This window comes from Hylobates moloch, unplaced genomic scaffold, assembly GCF_009828535.3.
Source record: "Hylobates moloch isolate HMO894 unplaced genomic scaffold, HMol_V3 SCAFFOLD_14, whole genome shotgun sequence".
Taxonomy (NCBI): Eukaryota; Metazoa; Chordata; class Mammalia; order Primates; family Hylobatidae; genus Hylobates; species Hylobates moloch.
Window position 1 is genome coordinate 77529582 of NW_026652289.1, and position 16381 is coordinate 77545962.

The window sequence follows — 16381 nt, forward strand, 5'->3', positions numbered from 1 at the left end:
GTAGTGAAGAAAAAGACGGTCGCAGGTGCATAAAATACATTGACTTGCTTAAAAATATTCTAACTTGCACATGCATCCAGATCATGCAATCAACTTCTGCATAAATTTGATCAGCTTGCCTTTCCTCATCTTATGAATGAGGAAACTGAGGCACAGAGAGGCAAAGTGGCTCATCCAGTTTAGAAAGTTGCTTTTTTACAATGAAAAGATTGTCCCTAATAAAACAAAAACAGAAGCTCAATAAAACTGTTGAAATATCACTAGACTATTTCACACTTTAGCCACATGCTACTATCAAGGCCAGAAGCTACTTACAGCTTTGGAGGTAGAGGGAATAGGGGAGGGAGGCCGTTTATATCCTTATGTACCAGTTTTCTAGCCTGCTCTGAGATTAGTATCACATTGATACAATCAGAGAAAAAGGTGCTGGTAGGAGTTTTAGCCTATGAATAGTAGTATTATGCAATAGTCCACTCGTACCCAGTGGGGATACATTCTAAGACACCCAGTGGATGCCTAAAACCATGATAGTACCAGATGCTATATGTACTACGTTTTTTCCTATACAAACATACCTATAATAAAGTTTAATTTATAAATTAGGCATATAAGAGAGTGACAATAAAAAAAGAACCATTATGACAATATAGTATAATAAAAGTTACATGAATGTGGTCTCTCTCTCTTTCTCAAAACTATCTTATTATTCTATACTCACTCTCTTCCTGTGATGATTTGAGATGATAAAATGTCCACATGATGGGATGAAGTGAGGTGAATGACTCAGGCCTGGTGGCGTAGCATTAGGCTACTACTGCTCTCCTGACAGTAGGTCAGAAGGAGGATCATCTGCTTCAGGTGACCCTGGGTCACCGAGCCAAGATGAGGTGGATGTCTAGATGTCAGGAGCAGAAGATGTGGCTGCTAACAGGCGGGTAGTGTACACAGCATGGATGTGCTGGGCAAGGGGATGACTCATGAGTGGGCAGGATGGAGCGGGCTGCTGTGAGGTTTCATCACGCTCCTCAGAACAGTGCTCAACTTAAAACTTACCAGTGGTTTATTTCTGGAATTTTCCATTTAATATTTTGAGACGGTGGTTGACCACAGGTAACTGAAACCTTGGAAAGCAAAACCTCGGACTAGAAAGGGACTACTGCATTTTGTATCTGATTGATAGCAAGCGAGAAAAGAGTTTATGAGGTCTCAACCCAAGTGGCTACAACTCACTACTGTCAAGAGTTAATACTACTCTTATGTAAGTACCCATATTACATGGCTGGATTTTTGTTTAATCTTCAACAGGCTAGTAACTGCAACTCACACCATCTTTCCATTCCTGGGCCTCCATAACCCTAACCATTATTCCCATGACGTAAAACAGAGCACAAATTTAAGATGACAAAGCTCTGGTTGGTAGACGTGAAGTATGTGACGAGAACAGGACCCTCTGAGTACTGCACAGCCATTATGAAGTAACTGACCTATATGAAACTGCTACCATGGTTCACAAATTTATTGTCAGGTTCCAGCCTCTAGCTGTTCTCTGATTGTTCTAAATACTTGACAAACTGAAGCCTTTTCACTTTCCGTTGAAATTGCCTCATCTCCCTGTCAGAGCGCCATGGGGGACTCCATTACTTTTCTGACTTCTCTCCCCTCCTGACAAGTCATTTAGCTGGCTTCTTGTTGTGAAGGCTGTCCATGTCAAATTAGCCAGGGCCCCTATTGTCCTTATTACCACTCGAAAAGCCATCATGAGTAATGCTACAGGGTCCCTCAGTTGTCATCATTTGTCAGAAAGAAAGGGAGTGTGGTTACATATAGCTGACAGGTAATTTCAGTGTCTACAATTACCCCAATTAGTCTTGTCATAAACAATTCGATAAATGCACACCAATACAAACAGATAAACACACCAAGGTCTCTCATTATTAATGCTGTGTAATGGGTAAATCAGTGATATGATGCTATATTTTATTTATTTTTTTAAACTATCCTCAGCTGTGAGCTGGCACTTGCTACCTGGTCAGCACAAATTGTACTATCTACTTTCATTAGCTCATCACCACAAGGAAATTTGAAAGGCTGTGACAAAATTCATTTAGAGAGAGAGGGAAAGAGCAGATTGTTATAACACCTGCTTTAGGCAAGGATACAACAAAGGTTTTCTTTTTGTCAGTTCTAAGCAACTATGGGCTTTAAAGTTCACTATTTTGTGTTAAAACACCAACATATGAAATATGAGAGAAACAGGGAGTTGAAAAATGATCTCCACACTGAAATTAGATATATGATTTGAAAACAAAAACAAAAACAAAAACCTACTGCCAAATGTGTCAGTCAGCAACCATATATTTTAAAACAAGATTGTGGGCTAGTAATTTCACATTTAAGATGATTACAGTTCTCTTCAACTAAGGATTCCCCACTCCCTTTTTAAAACCGTACCTTAAAACCATATAAACCAATAAAGCTCGCCATGTTCAGTGTCAAACTTATTTATCTACTCCAGGACTCATAGGAATTTGTTGAATAAAGGCATCAACACTTCTCCTTGCTGGACTCAGCACAGAGGTGATAAAGACCTGGTAAGTGTGGCACACTGGTTCTCTCCCATATTCTTGAAATACCAGGGAATGAACCTGTTTTAACACAACACCCTCTAGGAGCACTCTTCAGTTACACTCTATATTCAACCCTGAATGAAGCGCCCTTAAGTTCGCTCTTGTGATCCACATAAATAAAGGCTCAAGATTCAACATCTGTAGCGTCCACTGCACCCTGTCTGTTTGCTGACCGCAATCTTAAGTGATGGCTGAAAAACCCAACATGAGGATATTGTTGTAGGAAATTGCTCTTGGCAACTATTTGTTCAAGCTCAAGATTTTTTTTTTTTTTTTAAACCAACACTAAGAACTCACCAGAAAATAGGACAGGTCTCCCTAATGAGTAATCTATTTTAGCACAGTCTTGTCTAGGCATGACAGTTTACTGAGAGGCTTGAAAAACTCGTAATTACCAGTGTTACAGGGCAATTAATGTATATTACACTGCACTACTCATGGCAGCAACTGTCATTTTCTCAATAAAAATGAGTACTCTTCAGCTAAAGGTGACATTAATTGGGACTTTAATGGCTATGCAGAGGAGCTGAAGCCAAATATGAACAAAACAGCGATTCAATGAGCGACTTCAGAAACGAGAAAATTGTACTAAAATGAGATTAATTGCTGTTTAGAAAAAGGAAAGAACCTAAAAAGCTATTAAATTGCAGGGTTTGGGTGCCCGGGTGATGGTTGTGATGTTAATCTTGCATTCTCACAGCAGGCAAATATTCACTAAATTCAGAGCCTTTTGACAGCAGGAAAAATCATGTATGCTTAACTTCAATCCATCAAAAATATATTTCAGCTTTTATCAGTGTTCTAAATACTTCTGCAATTTCAAAAATTACTGCTCCATTCCTTGGCTGTCATCATGCAAATGTGAACACTGTCAATATTGCTATGAAAAATTTCCCAGCTTCAAAAGGCCTACTTCAGTGATAAAGAAAGAAAAACGTGAAGATTAGAATTGCAAAACACACACTACTAATATAACAGAAATCAAACAATAAGAATTTAATGTTTAAGTTGTGGAAACTGCTAAAATAGAAAATGATGGGGTGGGCCTTTTTTTTTGGTAGAAAAATCAAAGAAAAATAATTCTGAAATTCTTTCAAGGCGTGTAACTTTACGCTTAATTAATCATCACCAATAATTAGGACAGAATTTTGCAGCTTGACTTCAGGTACTATAATTGTTAATACTGTTCTCTAGTTTCTAAAGGCCTTTTTATCCTCGCTTCTACGTTCTTTAAAAACAATTATATAATTGTTTTTCTTTATGGCCTTTTCAAATATCATGATGACTGTATATACAAAACACAGCACTTAAACTTTGACATGTAACGGGGATAAACATATTTGATAACTCTGAAGTTATATATTCCGTTACTTGGCTTTTTTTTTTTTTTTTTTTTTTTTAAGAAAGACCGTCAACTTAGTACTTTTGTTAAAGAGGGAGTTTTCAAGAGTTATATTTTGGACAGAAATGTAGCATGCACAATATCTGCCCCATAAAAAGATTAGGCCTGACTTTTGAATACTGTGCACTTTCCTACTGCATAAGCAATTCTGTTCGTTCTGCATTTTAATATTTAAAGTGCCTTCTCATGTACAGTTTAGGTCAGGGCTCAAGACACATTAACAACCATATAATTCTGGACATACTCAAGAACCACATCCACTAAATGACAGGGGGTAGTGAAATAGTGTACTTTCCATCTTCAAATCAATGATAAGCCCTGTCTATTCTAAAAATCCAGAAATACAAATCGCCTGACCTCCATTATGAAAACTGGTTATTGGCCACTTGTCTGCCAGAATATACTTATAGGGCTACTGTGGGAGAAGAGGAAGGAATGGAGAGAGAAACACATGCATACCCATGCATAAGTGTGTACAAAACGGCAGGATGTTCTGCTAAGTTTTATCTTCTAGCTGTTTTATTCACTATAAGCATGCTTTCTTACGTTTTGAACCCAAACTTGAGTGTAATCATCTTTGTAAAACAAGTTGCTTTCAGGGTCCAGCATTTCTCCAGTATTACCTGCTGCTCCTCTTCTTCCAATTTTCCCTTTTCTTGTATCTAGACTTTTATGTTAACAGCACAATTCCTCCCCAAGAGTCTAACAAATGTTCTTTTTAGTCCTTTTTTGGGGGGTGAAAAGGGTCTTTTGTTATTCATTGTGCCATTTCGAAAACCAAGCTCCTCTTATACCTCAAAAACAGCTTTATTTTAAAGACAAAAAATTCACCAAGCTCCCCCTAAAAGTCTTTTCAGGCAGAGTCCTTAGAGAAGACAGGTGCCTTTGGCTAAATTATCTCCACTGACAAACCATTCACATAAATTTGCTTTTTTTTTAATAAAAAAGTACATGTCAATAGTTTGATTCCATTTTGTCTATGCAAATACCATTGATAAAAATTTCAATGGAAGTTTTCAGGGAGTGGAAGAGTTCCAAGCTAGGTATTGAAATGGGATTCAGGAATAGGATACTAATTCACCAAACTTGCCAAGAATGATCTAACCCGGTAGCCATACAAAGGCAACTGCAAACCATCTACATGATCCCAGATAATCCCTTATACTGTATCTCTAGGATCTCATCTCCATTCTGCAGTTTACTGTGAGAGGCTCCATTTGGGGCTCCAGGTTTCCCATTTGCAAAATGGGAGCAACTTTGTCATGCTAAATTTGCTGCCTGTGAACTAGCGCTGAGCACTTGGCAGACACCACCAGCTCCAGGAATGTTAACGATTGGAATAAACCTTTAGGAGAGTTCCTAAAATGAATTTATTTGATACTGTTGTTCAATTGCGGAAATTCTTTACCCCTCACAGTTGCTGCAGTGGTGCTATGGGAAAAGGTGATCACATTGAATCACGCGAAAGGCTTGCACAAAAAAGCAGGAGGCATTGCTCTTTCAGCTAAGGCTAAAATTCCATTTTTAACCTCATTATTATTTTGCACAAATATCATACGTCTCTCTTCCAAAATACTATTTAATGGTTTAAATTTCTTATTCAGGCCCCTCCTAAGATTGAAATGTACCACAATGCTCATCAATCTCACAATTGACAGACCATGTTTAAGCTGGGAATAGTGACAAGTTACAGGGACTTTTAAAAAAAAATCAATTCCAGGAGATTAGTAAGATGCGTTTTTAGATACATACCCTCAGAACATTATAAACTCAGTGAGAAGCCAAACTGGAATATCTCAAGTTTGGAAGATGAACAATATTTTGATGTGCCAAGGCTAATACATTATATGTTTCGAGTCTTACTATTAAGACCTGTAGCAACTGTTTCAAGAGATGAGTAGAAATGAAACAAATGGTAAATGTTTATTCAGTCACACAGTTCTGAAAGAAAACAACTGTTAATTTGCATTAGCTTGGGATCACTTAGCAGACTGCTTTTTAAGAGCTATCACCTCTCAGCAGCCCATAAAACAGGAAGCTTTCATTCACATCCCTTGTACCTGCTCCAGCAACATGATATTTCATTTACATTCATTTTCCACTCACCACCAATATTCAACAAATTAAAAGTCACTTCAAAACAGACAGCGTTGTCATTGGGAGGAGAAAGTCAACAGACCAAACAACTGAGAGTCAATGCAGACAGATGGCAGCCTCATCTACTTCATCTTCTGATATACAAAGTTCTAGAAAGATAAACTTGAGGTATGTTTTGAGTCATCAATTAAACATTATATTTAATATATCTTTGGCATAACCAGGACAGTTATCCTGCATAAATAAAAATGTAGTGCCCTATATTTATAGGCAACAGAATCTAAGCTATTTAAATGACGGTAAATCGTTTTTATTCATCAACTTTTATTTCGAGTTCTGGGGTACATGTACAGATGGGCAGGTTTGTTACATAGGTAAACATGTGCCACGGTGGTTTGCTGCACCTATCGACCAATGACCTAAGTATTAAGCCCAACATCTATTAGCTCTTCTTCCTGATGCTCTCCCTCCCCTGCACCCCCAACAGGATCCAGTGTGTGTTGTTCCCCCACCCATGTGTCTATGTGTTTTCATTGTTCAGCAGCCACTTATAAGTGACAACATGCAGTGTTTGGTTTTCTGTTCCTGCGTTAGTTTGCTGAGCATAATGGCTTCCAGCTCCATCCACGAACCTGCAAAGGACATGATCTTGTTCCTTTTTATGGCTGCATAGTATTCCATGGTATATATGTACCACATTTTCTTTATTCACTGTATCATTGATGGGCATTTGGGTTGATTCCATGTCTTTGCTATTGTGAATAGTGCTGCAATGAACATACGCATGCATGTATCTTTATAACAGAATTATTAACATTCCTTTGGTTATATACCCAGTAATAAGATTGCTGGGTCAAATGGTATTTCTTTTTTTTTTTTTTTTTTTTGAGACAGAGTCCCGCTCTGTCACCCAGGCTGGAGTGCAGTGGCGCGATCTCGGCTCACTGCAAGCTCCGCCTCCCGGGTTCATGCCATTCTCCTGCCTCAGCCTCTCCGAGTAGCTGGGACTACAGGCGCCCGCCACCACGCCCGTCTAATTTTTTGTATTTTTAGTAGAGACGGGGTTTCACCGTGGTCTCGATCTCCTGACCTCGTGATCCACCCGCCTTGGCCTCCCAAAGTGCTGGGATTACAAGCGTGAGCCACCGCACCCGGCCAAATGGTATTTCTACTTCTAGATCTTTGAATAATCGCCACACTGTACTGTCTTCCACAATGGTTGCAAATAGCAATTTTTTTTTTTTTTTTTAATTTTTAGTAGGGATGGGGTCTCACCATGTTGCCCAGGCTAGTCTCAAGTTCCTGGCCTCAAGCGATCCACACACCTTGGCCTCCTAAAGTTTTGGGATTATAGGCGTGAGCCGCTGTGCCTGGGTCTCAAATTAACTTTAGAGTCTTCCACCTAGGCAACACTGAGTGCTTTTAGAACATTGTTTTCAGGAATACCTAGGAATTTGCATGGCATTAAGAGATGAATTAAATCTCTTCTCAACCACATGTATGCCTATTTTAACTCTATTAGTGCCATATATATATATATATATATGTATATAAAATAAGCATATATATATATGCTTTTATCAACAAAAATGGAATGAAGTTCTTGGTAAAAGCAAACATAAAGAACACTTAGTTAAGTAGCAAAAATATTCATTTTGTGGATATTGATCTAAAATTTAAAATACCTAAATCAATCAGACTGGGCTTCCCTTACCCCGTACTGTCTAAATGTTAGAGGGGAGGTTTTGGCATTTCATATTAGCAAAAATACATATGCTTTTTCTTGTCCTATCTATGATTTTGTTTGTTTGCTTTTTTACCTCTGAGTTGTCCACCCAACTAGCCCCACACCTCCACCTGCTGATCTCCATGGCTTTTCCTAATAAGTTTTGTAGGTCTTTGTCTCCCTTTTCAGCAGTTGAGTTATAAGGTTGGCCTCTTTTATAATTATAGTATAGCTGTATCTTAAAAAGTTTTGGAACTGGCAATTCAGTGAGTTAAAATGGGAAGATATTTTTCAATTGGCCAAACAGCTAATTCTTAAAACTGCCCTTACTTGGAATGAGGGCAGCTGGATCAAAACAGGTCTCCTCCCACAGACTGAGCTCAAGCCACCGCCTCAGTGCTCCCTCCTGCTGTATGTTAAGTATTGAGCTATCAGCAACGTCACCCTCAACCCCACACATCACAGACTGTGAGCACCTTGAGGGAAGGAATCAAACCCATCCTTGGATGCCTGGTACACAGTAGATGCTGAAATCCTGGCTCTGACACTAATGAATTAATATTGGACAAGTCACTTTATCTTTCTGAGCCTTTGCTTTCCTATCCATTAAAATGCTTTCAGTTTCCTAGAGGAGTGGTTAGCTCAAACAAAATAATGAATGTGGAGGTGCTGAATAAATGCAATGGGTTACTACAGCTGTTGTTAACAATTAGCATTTGGATTTATAGAATAAAATTGCACTGTTTCATGGGACGAATGAGGGAGGTTCTTAATGGTCTCAACAGTTTTTTGCCATAAGGAACATACAAAAATGTAGCTCCCTAAGAATTCTAAGATGACAGTCATACCCACATAGGTTTTGTGGTTTGGATTTGTCTCTTCTTCCCCTCTCCTGTGCCTCCACCACAGCACCACCGCAAACCAACACATAAATCTTTTCTAGGCTCTGGATCCTGCTCAGGAAGAGCTGAAATGCTCAGGTGACTGGGTCTGGAGTTTCAAACAGAGGCATTTTCATTACGGCAACACAGTGCATTTGCAGAAGGTATCCTGGCTCTGCTAAAAGGCAGGATTCTGCTGAGGTGGCCAAAAGGTCGGGGGACCTGGTCGGTGCCCTGTCTCCCACCTCCAGCACCAATGCCCTTTACTTCTCAGACTCACTGCTCCTTCAGAACCTGTGTCCTCCCTTCACTCAATGGCCTGGTGAAAATAACATAGATAGGAGAAAATCAGCGTGAAAAAAGAACACTTGGACAGGTAGGCCACCTCTCTATGGTTGTTTGGGAGCTAATAAGCTGGCCTTGACAAAAACACAGATGTACTTTTTTGTTTTTGCTTTTTAAAAGAAGAACCACTGTTCAATTATTGATGCAACAGCATCCCATTCCTAATGTTCAGATCCGATCTAGCAACAGACAGCCAGCTGAGTTCAGACTGAATCGTGCCACAGACTTCATAAGACAGCATTTATCTAGTGTAGGATGAATAATTTCCACAGACAGTGGAATTATTTGAGAAATCTATATAAATAATGAAACTTCAGAAACCTTGGTGAGCTTAAATGCCACATGAGCCACATGCCTCCAGTTCCCTAAAGGACAAAAGGCACTGCAGGTGAATCCAGGGCAGGGCATTATTTTTAAGTCACCAGTGCAATACAAACACATTGTTTGCTTTAGGTCATCTGGTTTGTCTTAATCACAAGCTAAAAATTCATTTATAATGCAGTATACAAATGCCATGTTTATATCAGTATCATATGCTGCTTGCTTGAAATCGTATACATTAAAATTCAGAACAGAAATCCAAGTTAATGGTCTAAGACAACCAATAACAAAACCACTAAATTCCAGTTGTCAAACATCATTTAATATGTATATTTCTGGGGTTTTTTGGAACAGTAATTATTAAAACTTAAAGCAATACAAGTGAGTGTTTATGACTTCCTATTGAAAAGCCCGACTTAAAGAGCATTCATTTCAGGTTGAAGAAAATCACGTGGCCGTCTCTGTGCGATGGCCTACTGACTTTATATCCTCTTGTCAAACCTCAGCAGTTTTATTTGTAGTGATACATGCCGGAGAAGGTTGGAGGTTAAAGTTGATAGGAGGGGCAACAGGAAAATCAACCAACTCCTTTCAAGAGATTACAACCTTTAGCATTTTGGGTCTGTCGGCAGTTTCTGCAAACTTTACAAGTCTGTGGTTGGTGATGTTTTTAAAAAACCGACCCTCAAATCAGAAGTCACATGGATCTAGTAAATGTACTTTTGCTTTGAAATAATCCCAAGTGGTGAATGTACCCCCCAGTTGATGGCTGCACGTTCTGTTTGTTTGTTTTGTTTTTACTTTTTTGGTACCTAAATCTAAAATGGAAAAAATATGTGCTAACTTCTCAAGTATCTGAGATCTTGGAAAGTGAAATTACTAACCTTAATTCACTATGTGGTTCCAAAAACAGGGAAACAGCTGTTGTGAGAGAGGAAAAAAAGGAAAATAAAAAGGCATCTGCTGGAGGCAAACTTTGTTGGGCAAGGAGACAGTTCGTCAGTGCACTGGTTTCTGTCCTGCAGAAGTGTTCGGATTCTTAGCAGTGTCACATTGAAAAGTGAGATATCTGGCTATGGCATCTGTGCCACAGCACAGAATTATAACAAAGTCACAAACTAAGACCCAGCAATGACTGCAAAACATCTCATCCCGTATCTATTTACCTTAACTTGGCACGCACTGGTTTACGTACAGATACTTTCCATCAAGTACTTCTAGTTACCTGTTGTCAAATGTGTATTATGTGCCAGGCACTATGTATATCTAAGCTCACTCAATCCTTATAAGAATCCAAAGTGTGCCCATTTTACAGATGAGTAAAAAAACAGAGAGAAACCGAGAGATTTGCCCCAGGTCATACAAATGAGACCAAATGAGAACCAAAGTTATTTCCCACTGCCACTCCCCCAGACCTGTGCCCTTTCTACTCAGCTGTATTGCTTCTTGGGTTGTAACTAATGATTAAATAACTTCTAGACTATTTCCCTTCACGGTTAAATTTTTAAAATCCTCATTAGCTGATTTTAACGCACAGTGTAGTGTTATGTAGCAGCAAGGGAACAAGACTCAGTGTGAAAAATCCTCAGGTCTTGTATTATTAGGTCAGCATGTGGTTGGCTCAAGGTCTGATAATATTATTGGCTGCCACTAATTATTAGGAAAAATGTTTTGGTATTCAAAGAGTTCTCTATGTCAAAGTGGTAGATAGCAATTATATAATACTAAGTGTTGGTGAAAGTAAAACAATTCCTACCATAAATGTTAATTCATTTCTGTTTTTAAAGATGTTAGTCAACCCACTGATTAGTGTTCAACACTGAGTGACTTAAATCTCCCTGGGCCTCGGTTTCTTCACTCAAGAAATTAGATTTTATCTAAGAGAGATCTTGGCCAGCTCTAAGAAGACTGTAAGTCTGTGATTATTTTAATGAAAATTTCTGCTTAATTCTAATGAATGTGCTTATAAAGCTTTTCAAGGAAATAAAGACACTTACCTTTATGAATGAAAGTTAAGAAGAGAAACACAACTTTGAGAAAAGTTTACTTATAAAAAAGAGCATGGAATAAATGAAAACTCTAGGCCAACTGAAGCCGTGCAACAGCCGCTTCTTTTTTGGGAGCCCTTGAAACTGTGCATAAATGCTTTAAAAATAAATGTACTTGGGAATGACCTGAAAGGCAAATTATTTTGTCACCCAGAAATGTTTGTTACAAGTGTTATGGGAACTACCAACTTTTATTTAGAGAGATAATATAACAAACATTTTCCAAACGTTGCTACTCATTGTTTAAGATGAGGAGACACATGCTAGTTGAAACTTTTTTTTTTTTTAATGCACTAACTGCTAAGAAATTTCCAACAATTTGAAAATGTTTTTGTTATTTACAAACACATTTCAGAAAGAATCCTGGTAGAAAATGTTTCCTCACCCCTGTCATTCCAGCAGTTTGGGAGGCTGAGGCAGAAGAATCTCTGAGCCCAGGAGTTCCACACCAGCCTGAGGAACATTGTGAGATCCCATCTCTACAAAAAATAGAACAATTAGCTGGGCATGGTGGCATGCACCTGCAGTCCCAGCTACTTGGGAGACTGAGGTGGGAGGGTCACTTGAGCCTGGAAGAGGGGGACGAGAATGCTGCAGTGAGCCATGGTCCTGGGCAACAGTGAGACCCTGTCTCAAAAAAAAAAAAAAAAGACACGTTTCCAACTTTTAATGATACCTTGTTTTCTTTTACTCATAAAGTAGCTGTGTGTGTGTGTAACCATATATTTATATATGATATGCATATAGATGTATGATATGCAGGTAACAGTTTTGTTTTGTTTTTGTTTTTGAAATAGATGAAGCATTAAAACAAAGAACATAGCACACCAGAACTCAGAAGCACTCAGTTCAAGTCCTGGTGCAAATAAGTTGGACACTAAACAATGCAAATGATTTAAATGGTACTGAATATAAGGAATGTAACTACTCCTATCATAAATACCTTTCTTCCCAACCTAAATGTAACAGAAGAGGACAATACACGTCCTTAATATCCTATATATGTTTTCTCCATTTCCATGTATCTATTTTTGTTCCTTTTCTATTTTGCACTTGTATTTCAGCAATAACTTCCCACCTGGCCTTCTCTCCCCAGTCTCTTTACTATTTCCACTCCTCAATACAGACAAACAAAACAAACTTCCAAAAACAAAGAGCCCCACAAACCAAACACCTCTAATTGGTCTTCTACATGGTAGCTTAATAATACTGCCACATATCAAATGAATTGTGTTAGCAATTTGCTCAACAAAACGATCAGCACTGCCCCAGAGACACTGAAGTCTGTGGTGTCACACGAAGCTTTTCTTTACCTGGATCCTGTTCCTTTCGCTCTAATTGTACTAAAAACTGTTTTCTGTATATATTTCTGTGTCCTATGATTTGAACAATTTTTCATAAGTAGTATTCTTTTCTTTTTGGAGATGGAGTCTCACTCTGTCGCCCAGGCTGGAGTGCAATGGCGTGCTCTCGGCTCATTGCAACCTCTACCTCCTGGGTTCAAGCGATTCTCCTGCCTCAGCCTCCCAAGAAGCTGGGATTACAGGCATCCACCCCCACGCCTGGCTAATTTTTGTATTTTTAGTAGAGACAGGGTTTCACCATGTTGGCCAGGCTGGTCTTGAACTCCTGACTTCAGGTGATTCACTCGCCTCGGCCTCCCAAAGTGCTGAGATTACAGGCATGAGCCACTGCACCCGGCCTCATAAGTAATATTCTTAAATGAGTTAGTTTAACTGATATGAATCAATTCTCTGCTTATACCCTAAGAGTATCTAAAAGTAATATATTCATATTTATTGATAGATGCATAAAATCAACATCAATAATAGAATAATATTACAGATGAGGAAGAAAACTAGTTAACAGTTGTTTTGAAAGTTCAACAGACTTGTCATTTAGAGCTCTCTACAGTGAACCATCCATATTTTTGGAAAGTAATAGTTGTTTAAAATAATAATGAGGCCAGAATTAGATTGCTCAGAATGTAATATATACCAAAGTTGAACAAATGGTTAATTTAAAAATATATATAATAAGTTCATTCTGGCCAGCATCATGTCTTTAAAAGTTCAGTACTTATCACAGAGTGGAAATTTAATGGAAAATAATGACAAATTTACTTATCTTTTATAGGGTCCTGGGCTGATAACAAATGAAGTGTTTAACTTAATATAAATATTTTAATGGTAAAAATGAATCACAGCTCTACAAATGCTTGGAAAAGTGCAATTTTTTTCCCTTGAGTTTTATTATAATCTATCAGAAACCTCTGATGTTTAAACTGTATGTATAACCCTGGCTGGGTTTCCATTAAGATGCATTTATCATAATCTGCTCATACATATACTCTCAAGTATACAGACAAAAAGAACATCACCACTTATTCGCCCTTTCTGCTTCCTGGCTTATGGATATATACAAAAGTGATTGCAAATAATGATATTACAGGTACTCAGCTGCTTCTGGGATGTAGAAAGCTAGACATGGCAGTACTCAGGTCAATGGCCCTATATCAGAAAAACTTCATGCCACAGAGATGTCCTATAGCCAAAACATTCAATGTCTCAAATTACACATGGGCTAATTAGAGCTGAATACAAAACAGCAGTATAGTTGAAGGCCATTTTCAAAGTTACCGTCTCAGTTTGATGTGCAGAGGGGGTCCAATTCAATTTGGTGAAATGAGATTCAACTCAAACATTTATGGAGATTTATTTTATCACAGGTGGTTGGAAAAACCTTACCTGATCACGTTATCACGATTTGAAAAAAATGTATTCATTCATTTACTTGTTTATTTTCTGTCTTGCTCATCACAGTATGAGATCCCTAAGGATAGGGCCCACATCTGTCTTGTTCATTTCTGCATTCCTGGTTCCCAGAATGGTGAACATAGTAGGTGGTCAAGAGGTACCAACTTAATGAGTGAAGATATTACCCTTGCTCTCAAGGAGTTTATGTGAATTTGGTACACTGGAAAGGGCAATCAGACCACCCTGAGGGAGACCTAGATCCCAGGATGCAGCTAGAGAGATATTCAGAACCAATAATCCTCTGGCTTCTTAATGAACATAAAAAAGATGCTAATGTGGCTGGTTGACATTTGCTCCCCTATGGAGAAACCAGGATAACAGGGCTGTGGGTGTGGACCAGAGGCCTGGGGGAAGTACTCAGTAGTCTGTTGCTGTCTCCACTGAAGCAGATGTTGCTCTGAAGAGCCTGCAAGGAAAGTGGGCCTTTTTTTGCTATGTCCCCTCATTGCAGAATTCCTCTGTACAAAAATGGAAGGACAGAAAAAAATGTTTGCAAAGTCAATCATCTGATGATGGATTTCAAGAAGGTCTAGTAAATTTCAGGGAAATAGAAAACCAAAATTTTCAGAGACTTTTTATGAAAAAAAAAAAAAAAGACAAAAAATGTCTTTAGAATGAAGAATAAAATGCTTAAGTCAATGGGTTTATAGAAGGCCTCGTGTTTTTTTGGTTTTATTTTGTTTTAGATAAGGTCTCCCTCTGTTGCCCAGGCTGGAGTGCGGTGGCATGATCATGATTTACTGCAGGCTCGACATCCAGGGCTCATGCAATCCTCCCACCTCAGCCTCCCAAGTAGCCAGGACCACAGGCGCATATCACCATGCTCAGTTAATATTATAATTTGTAGAGATGGGGTCTCACTATGTTGCCCAGGCTGGTCTCAAACTCCTGGGCTCAAGCATCCCTCCTGCCTCAGCCTCCCAAAGTGCTGGAATTACAGGTGTGAGCCACTGCACCTGGCCTGCCTCATAGTTTCTCTTTACACCTTGGAACACTGAGGGTATACATAATACTCACTCCATACCTGGGTTTCAAGCATCAGAAGTTGCAGGGACCCTGACTGCAGCATCCACTGATGCTAGGATTAGTTCTGGTTGTTGCATTTGATTAGATTAAAAGAGGACACGGCACTTTTGGGACTTGATACTGAAAAGAGATGTTGCAGAACACGGAATATCTTTGTGTGTTTTAGTACAGGTAGCAGGTTATGTTTAGGCTAAGCACCGTGCTCTATGACTTTGCTAAGATTATCTACTGCTTATTTCTTAAATAAATTTGACTCAGTGACTTTCCTTTCCAATCTATTCCCCATATTGCTGCTCATACAGTCTTTCTAAATAAAAATATGATCATGCTACTTCCCTAATTAAAATAGTTCAAAGGCTCCCCACTGCCGAAGTGATTTTTCCCCCAAATGACCTGGCTCGTCTTACTTCTCCAATATCATCTTCTCTATCCTGACACACAGCTGATACTTCAGAAATACCAAAGTACTTACCATTTCTTTAATATACTATCTATTTTCAAACTTCTCCACTTTCATGCCAGGTAATTTGGTCTGCCTTTTAACAGGTTACCTAGAAAACCTTTGTGCTTTTCTTATGACTCAACTCATGGGTCTTCCCATTCCCTCTGGCTTGAATGACTATTTCCATTCTGAGAAACCAAGCTAGTCGCTACTGACTTAACATCCTAAAATTCCTTGTTTACATTTTTGTTTATTTTACGAGACCATGAGCTTACTGAGGCTTGAGGCCATGCTTATCTTTTATCTTTATTGCCTACACCTGTACCCAGCACAAGGTACCAGTTTAATGAATAAATGAATGAATGTGTGAATGAGTGAACTTCAGCAATCTGCTGCAGTTTTGAAAGAAAACTGGCCTGCATTTGGAAATACTTATTCTACACAGGCAAACCAACAACAGGAAGACTTCAGAAGGTCTCAACTCAAGCACACTGGGGTCTCAGAAATCTATGATGGTATAAAGAAAATTGTGAGAAAGCAGTTCACAAAATAAAGGTGACCTGAAAAAGCTTATTTTACATAATCAACGTTGAATTTGAGATTCTGTTTGATTTTTGCCTTCTTTGTTGGCCATCAAAACTTAATGTACT

The 16381-nt window shown here is 38.7% G+C and overlaps 1 protein-coding gene across 5 annotated transcripts in view; it reads right to left on the bottom strand.

Annotated features, from left to right (window-relative positions):
* CDIN1 (CDAN1 interacting nuclease 1) overlaps positions 1-16381 on the bottom strand; it is a 231001-nt gene that overhangs the window by 52433 nt on the left and 162187 nt on the right. The window contains exon 11 of one of the 5 annotated variants that reach the window (XM_032174188.2): positions 11763-11926. The exons of the other annotated variants lie outside the window; for them this stretch is intronic. Within the exon in view, the coding sequence (XP_032030079.1) occupies positions 11782-11926 (145 nt within the window). The 3' untranslated portion in view covers positions 11763-11781. Of the gene's footprint in view, positions 1-11762; positions 11927-16381 lie in introns of those variants that run through there. 5 annotated transcript variants of the gene reach the window in all.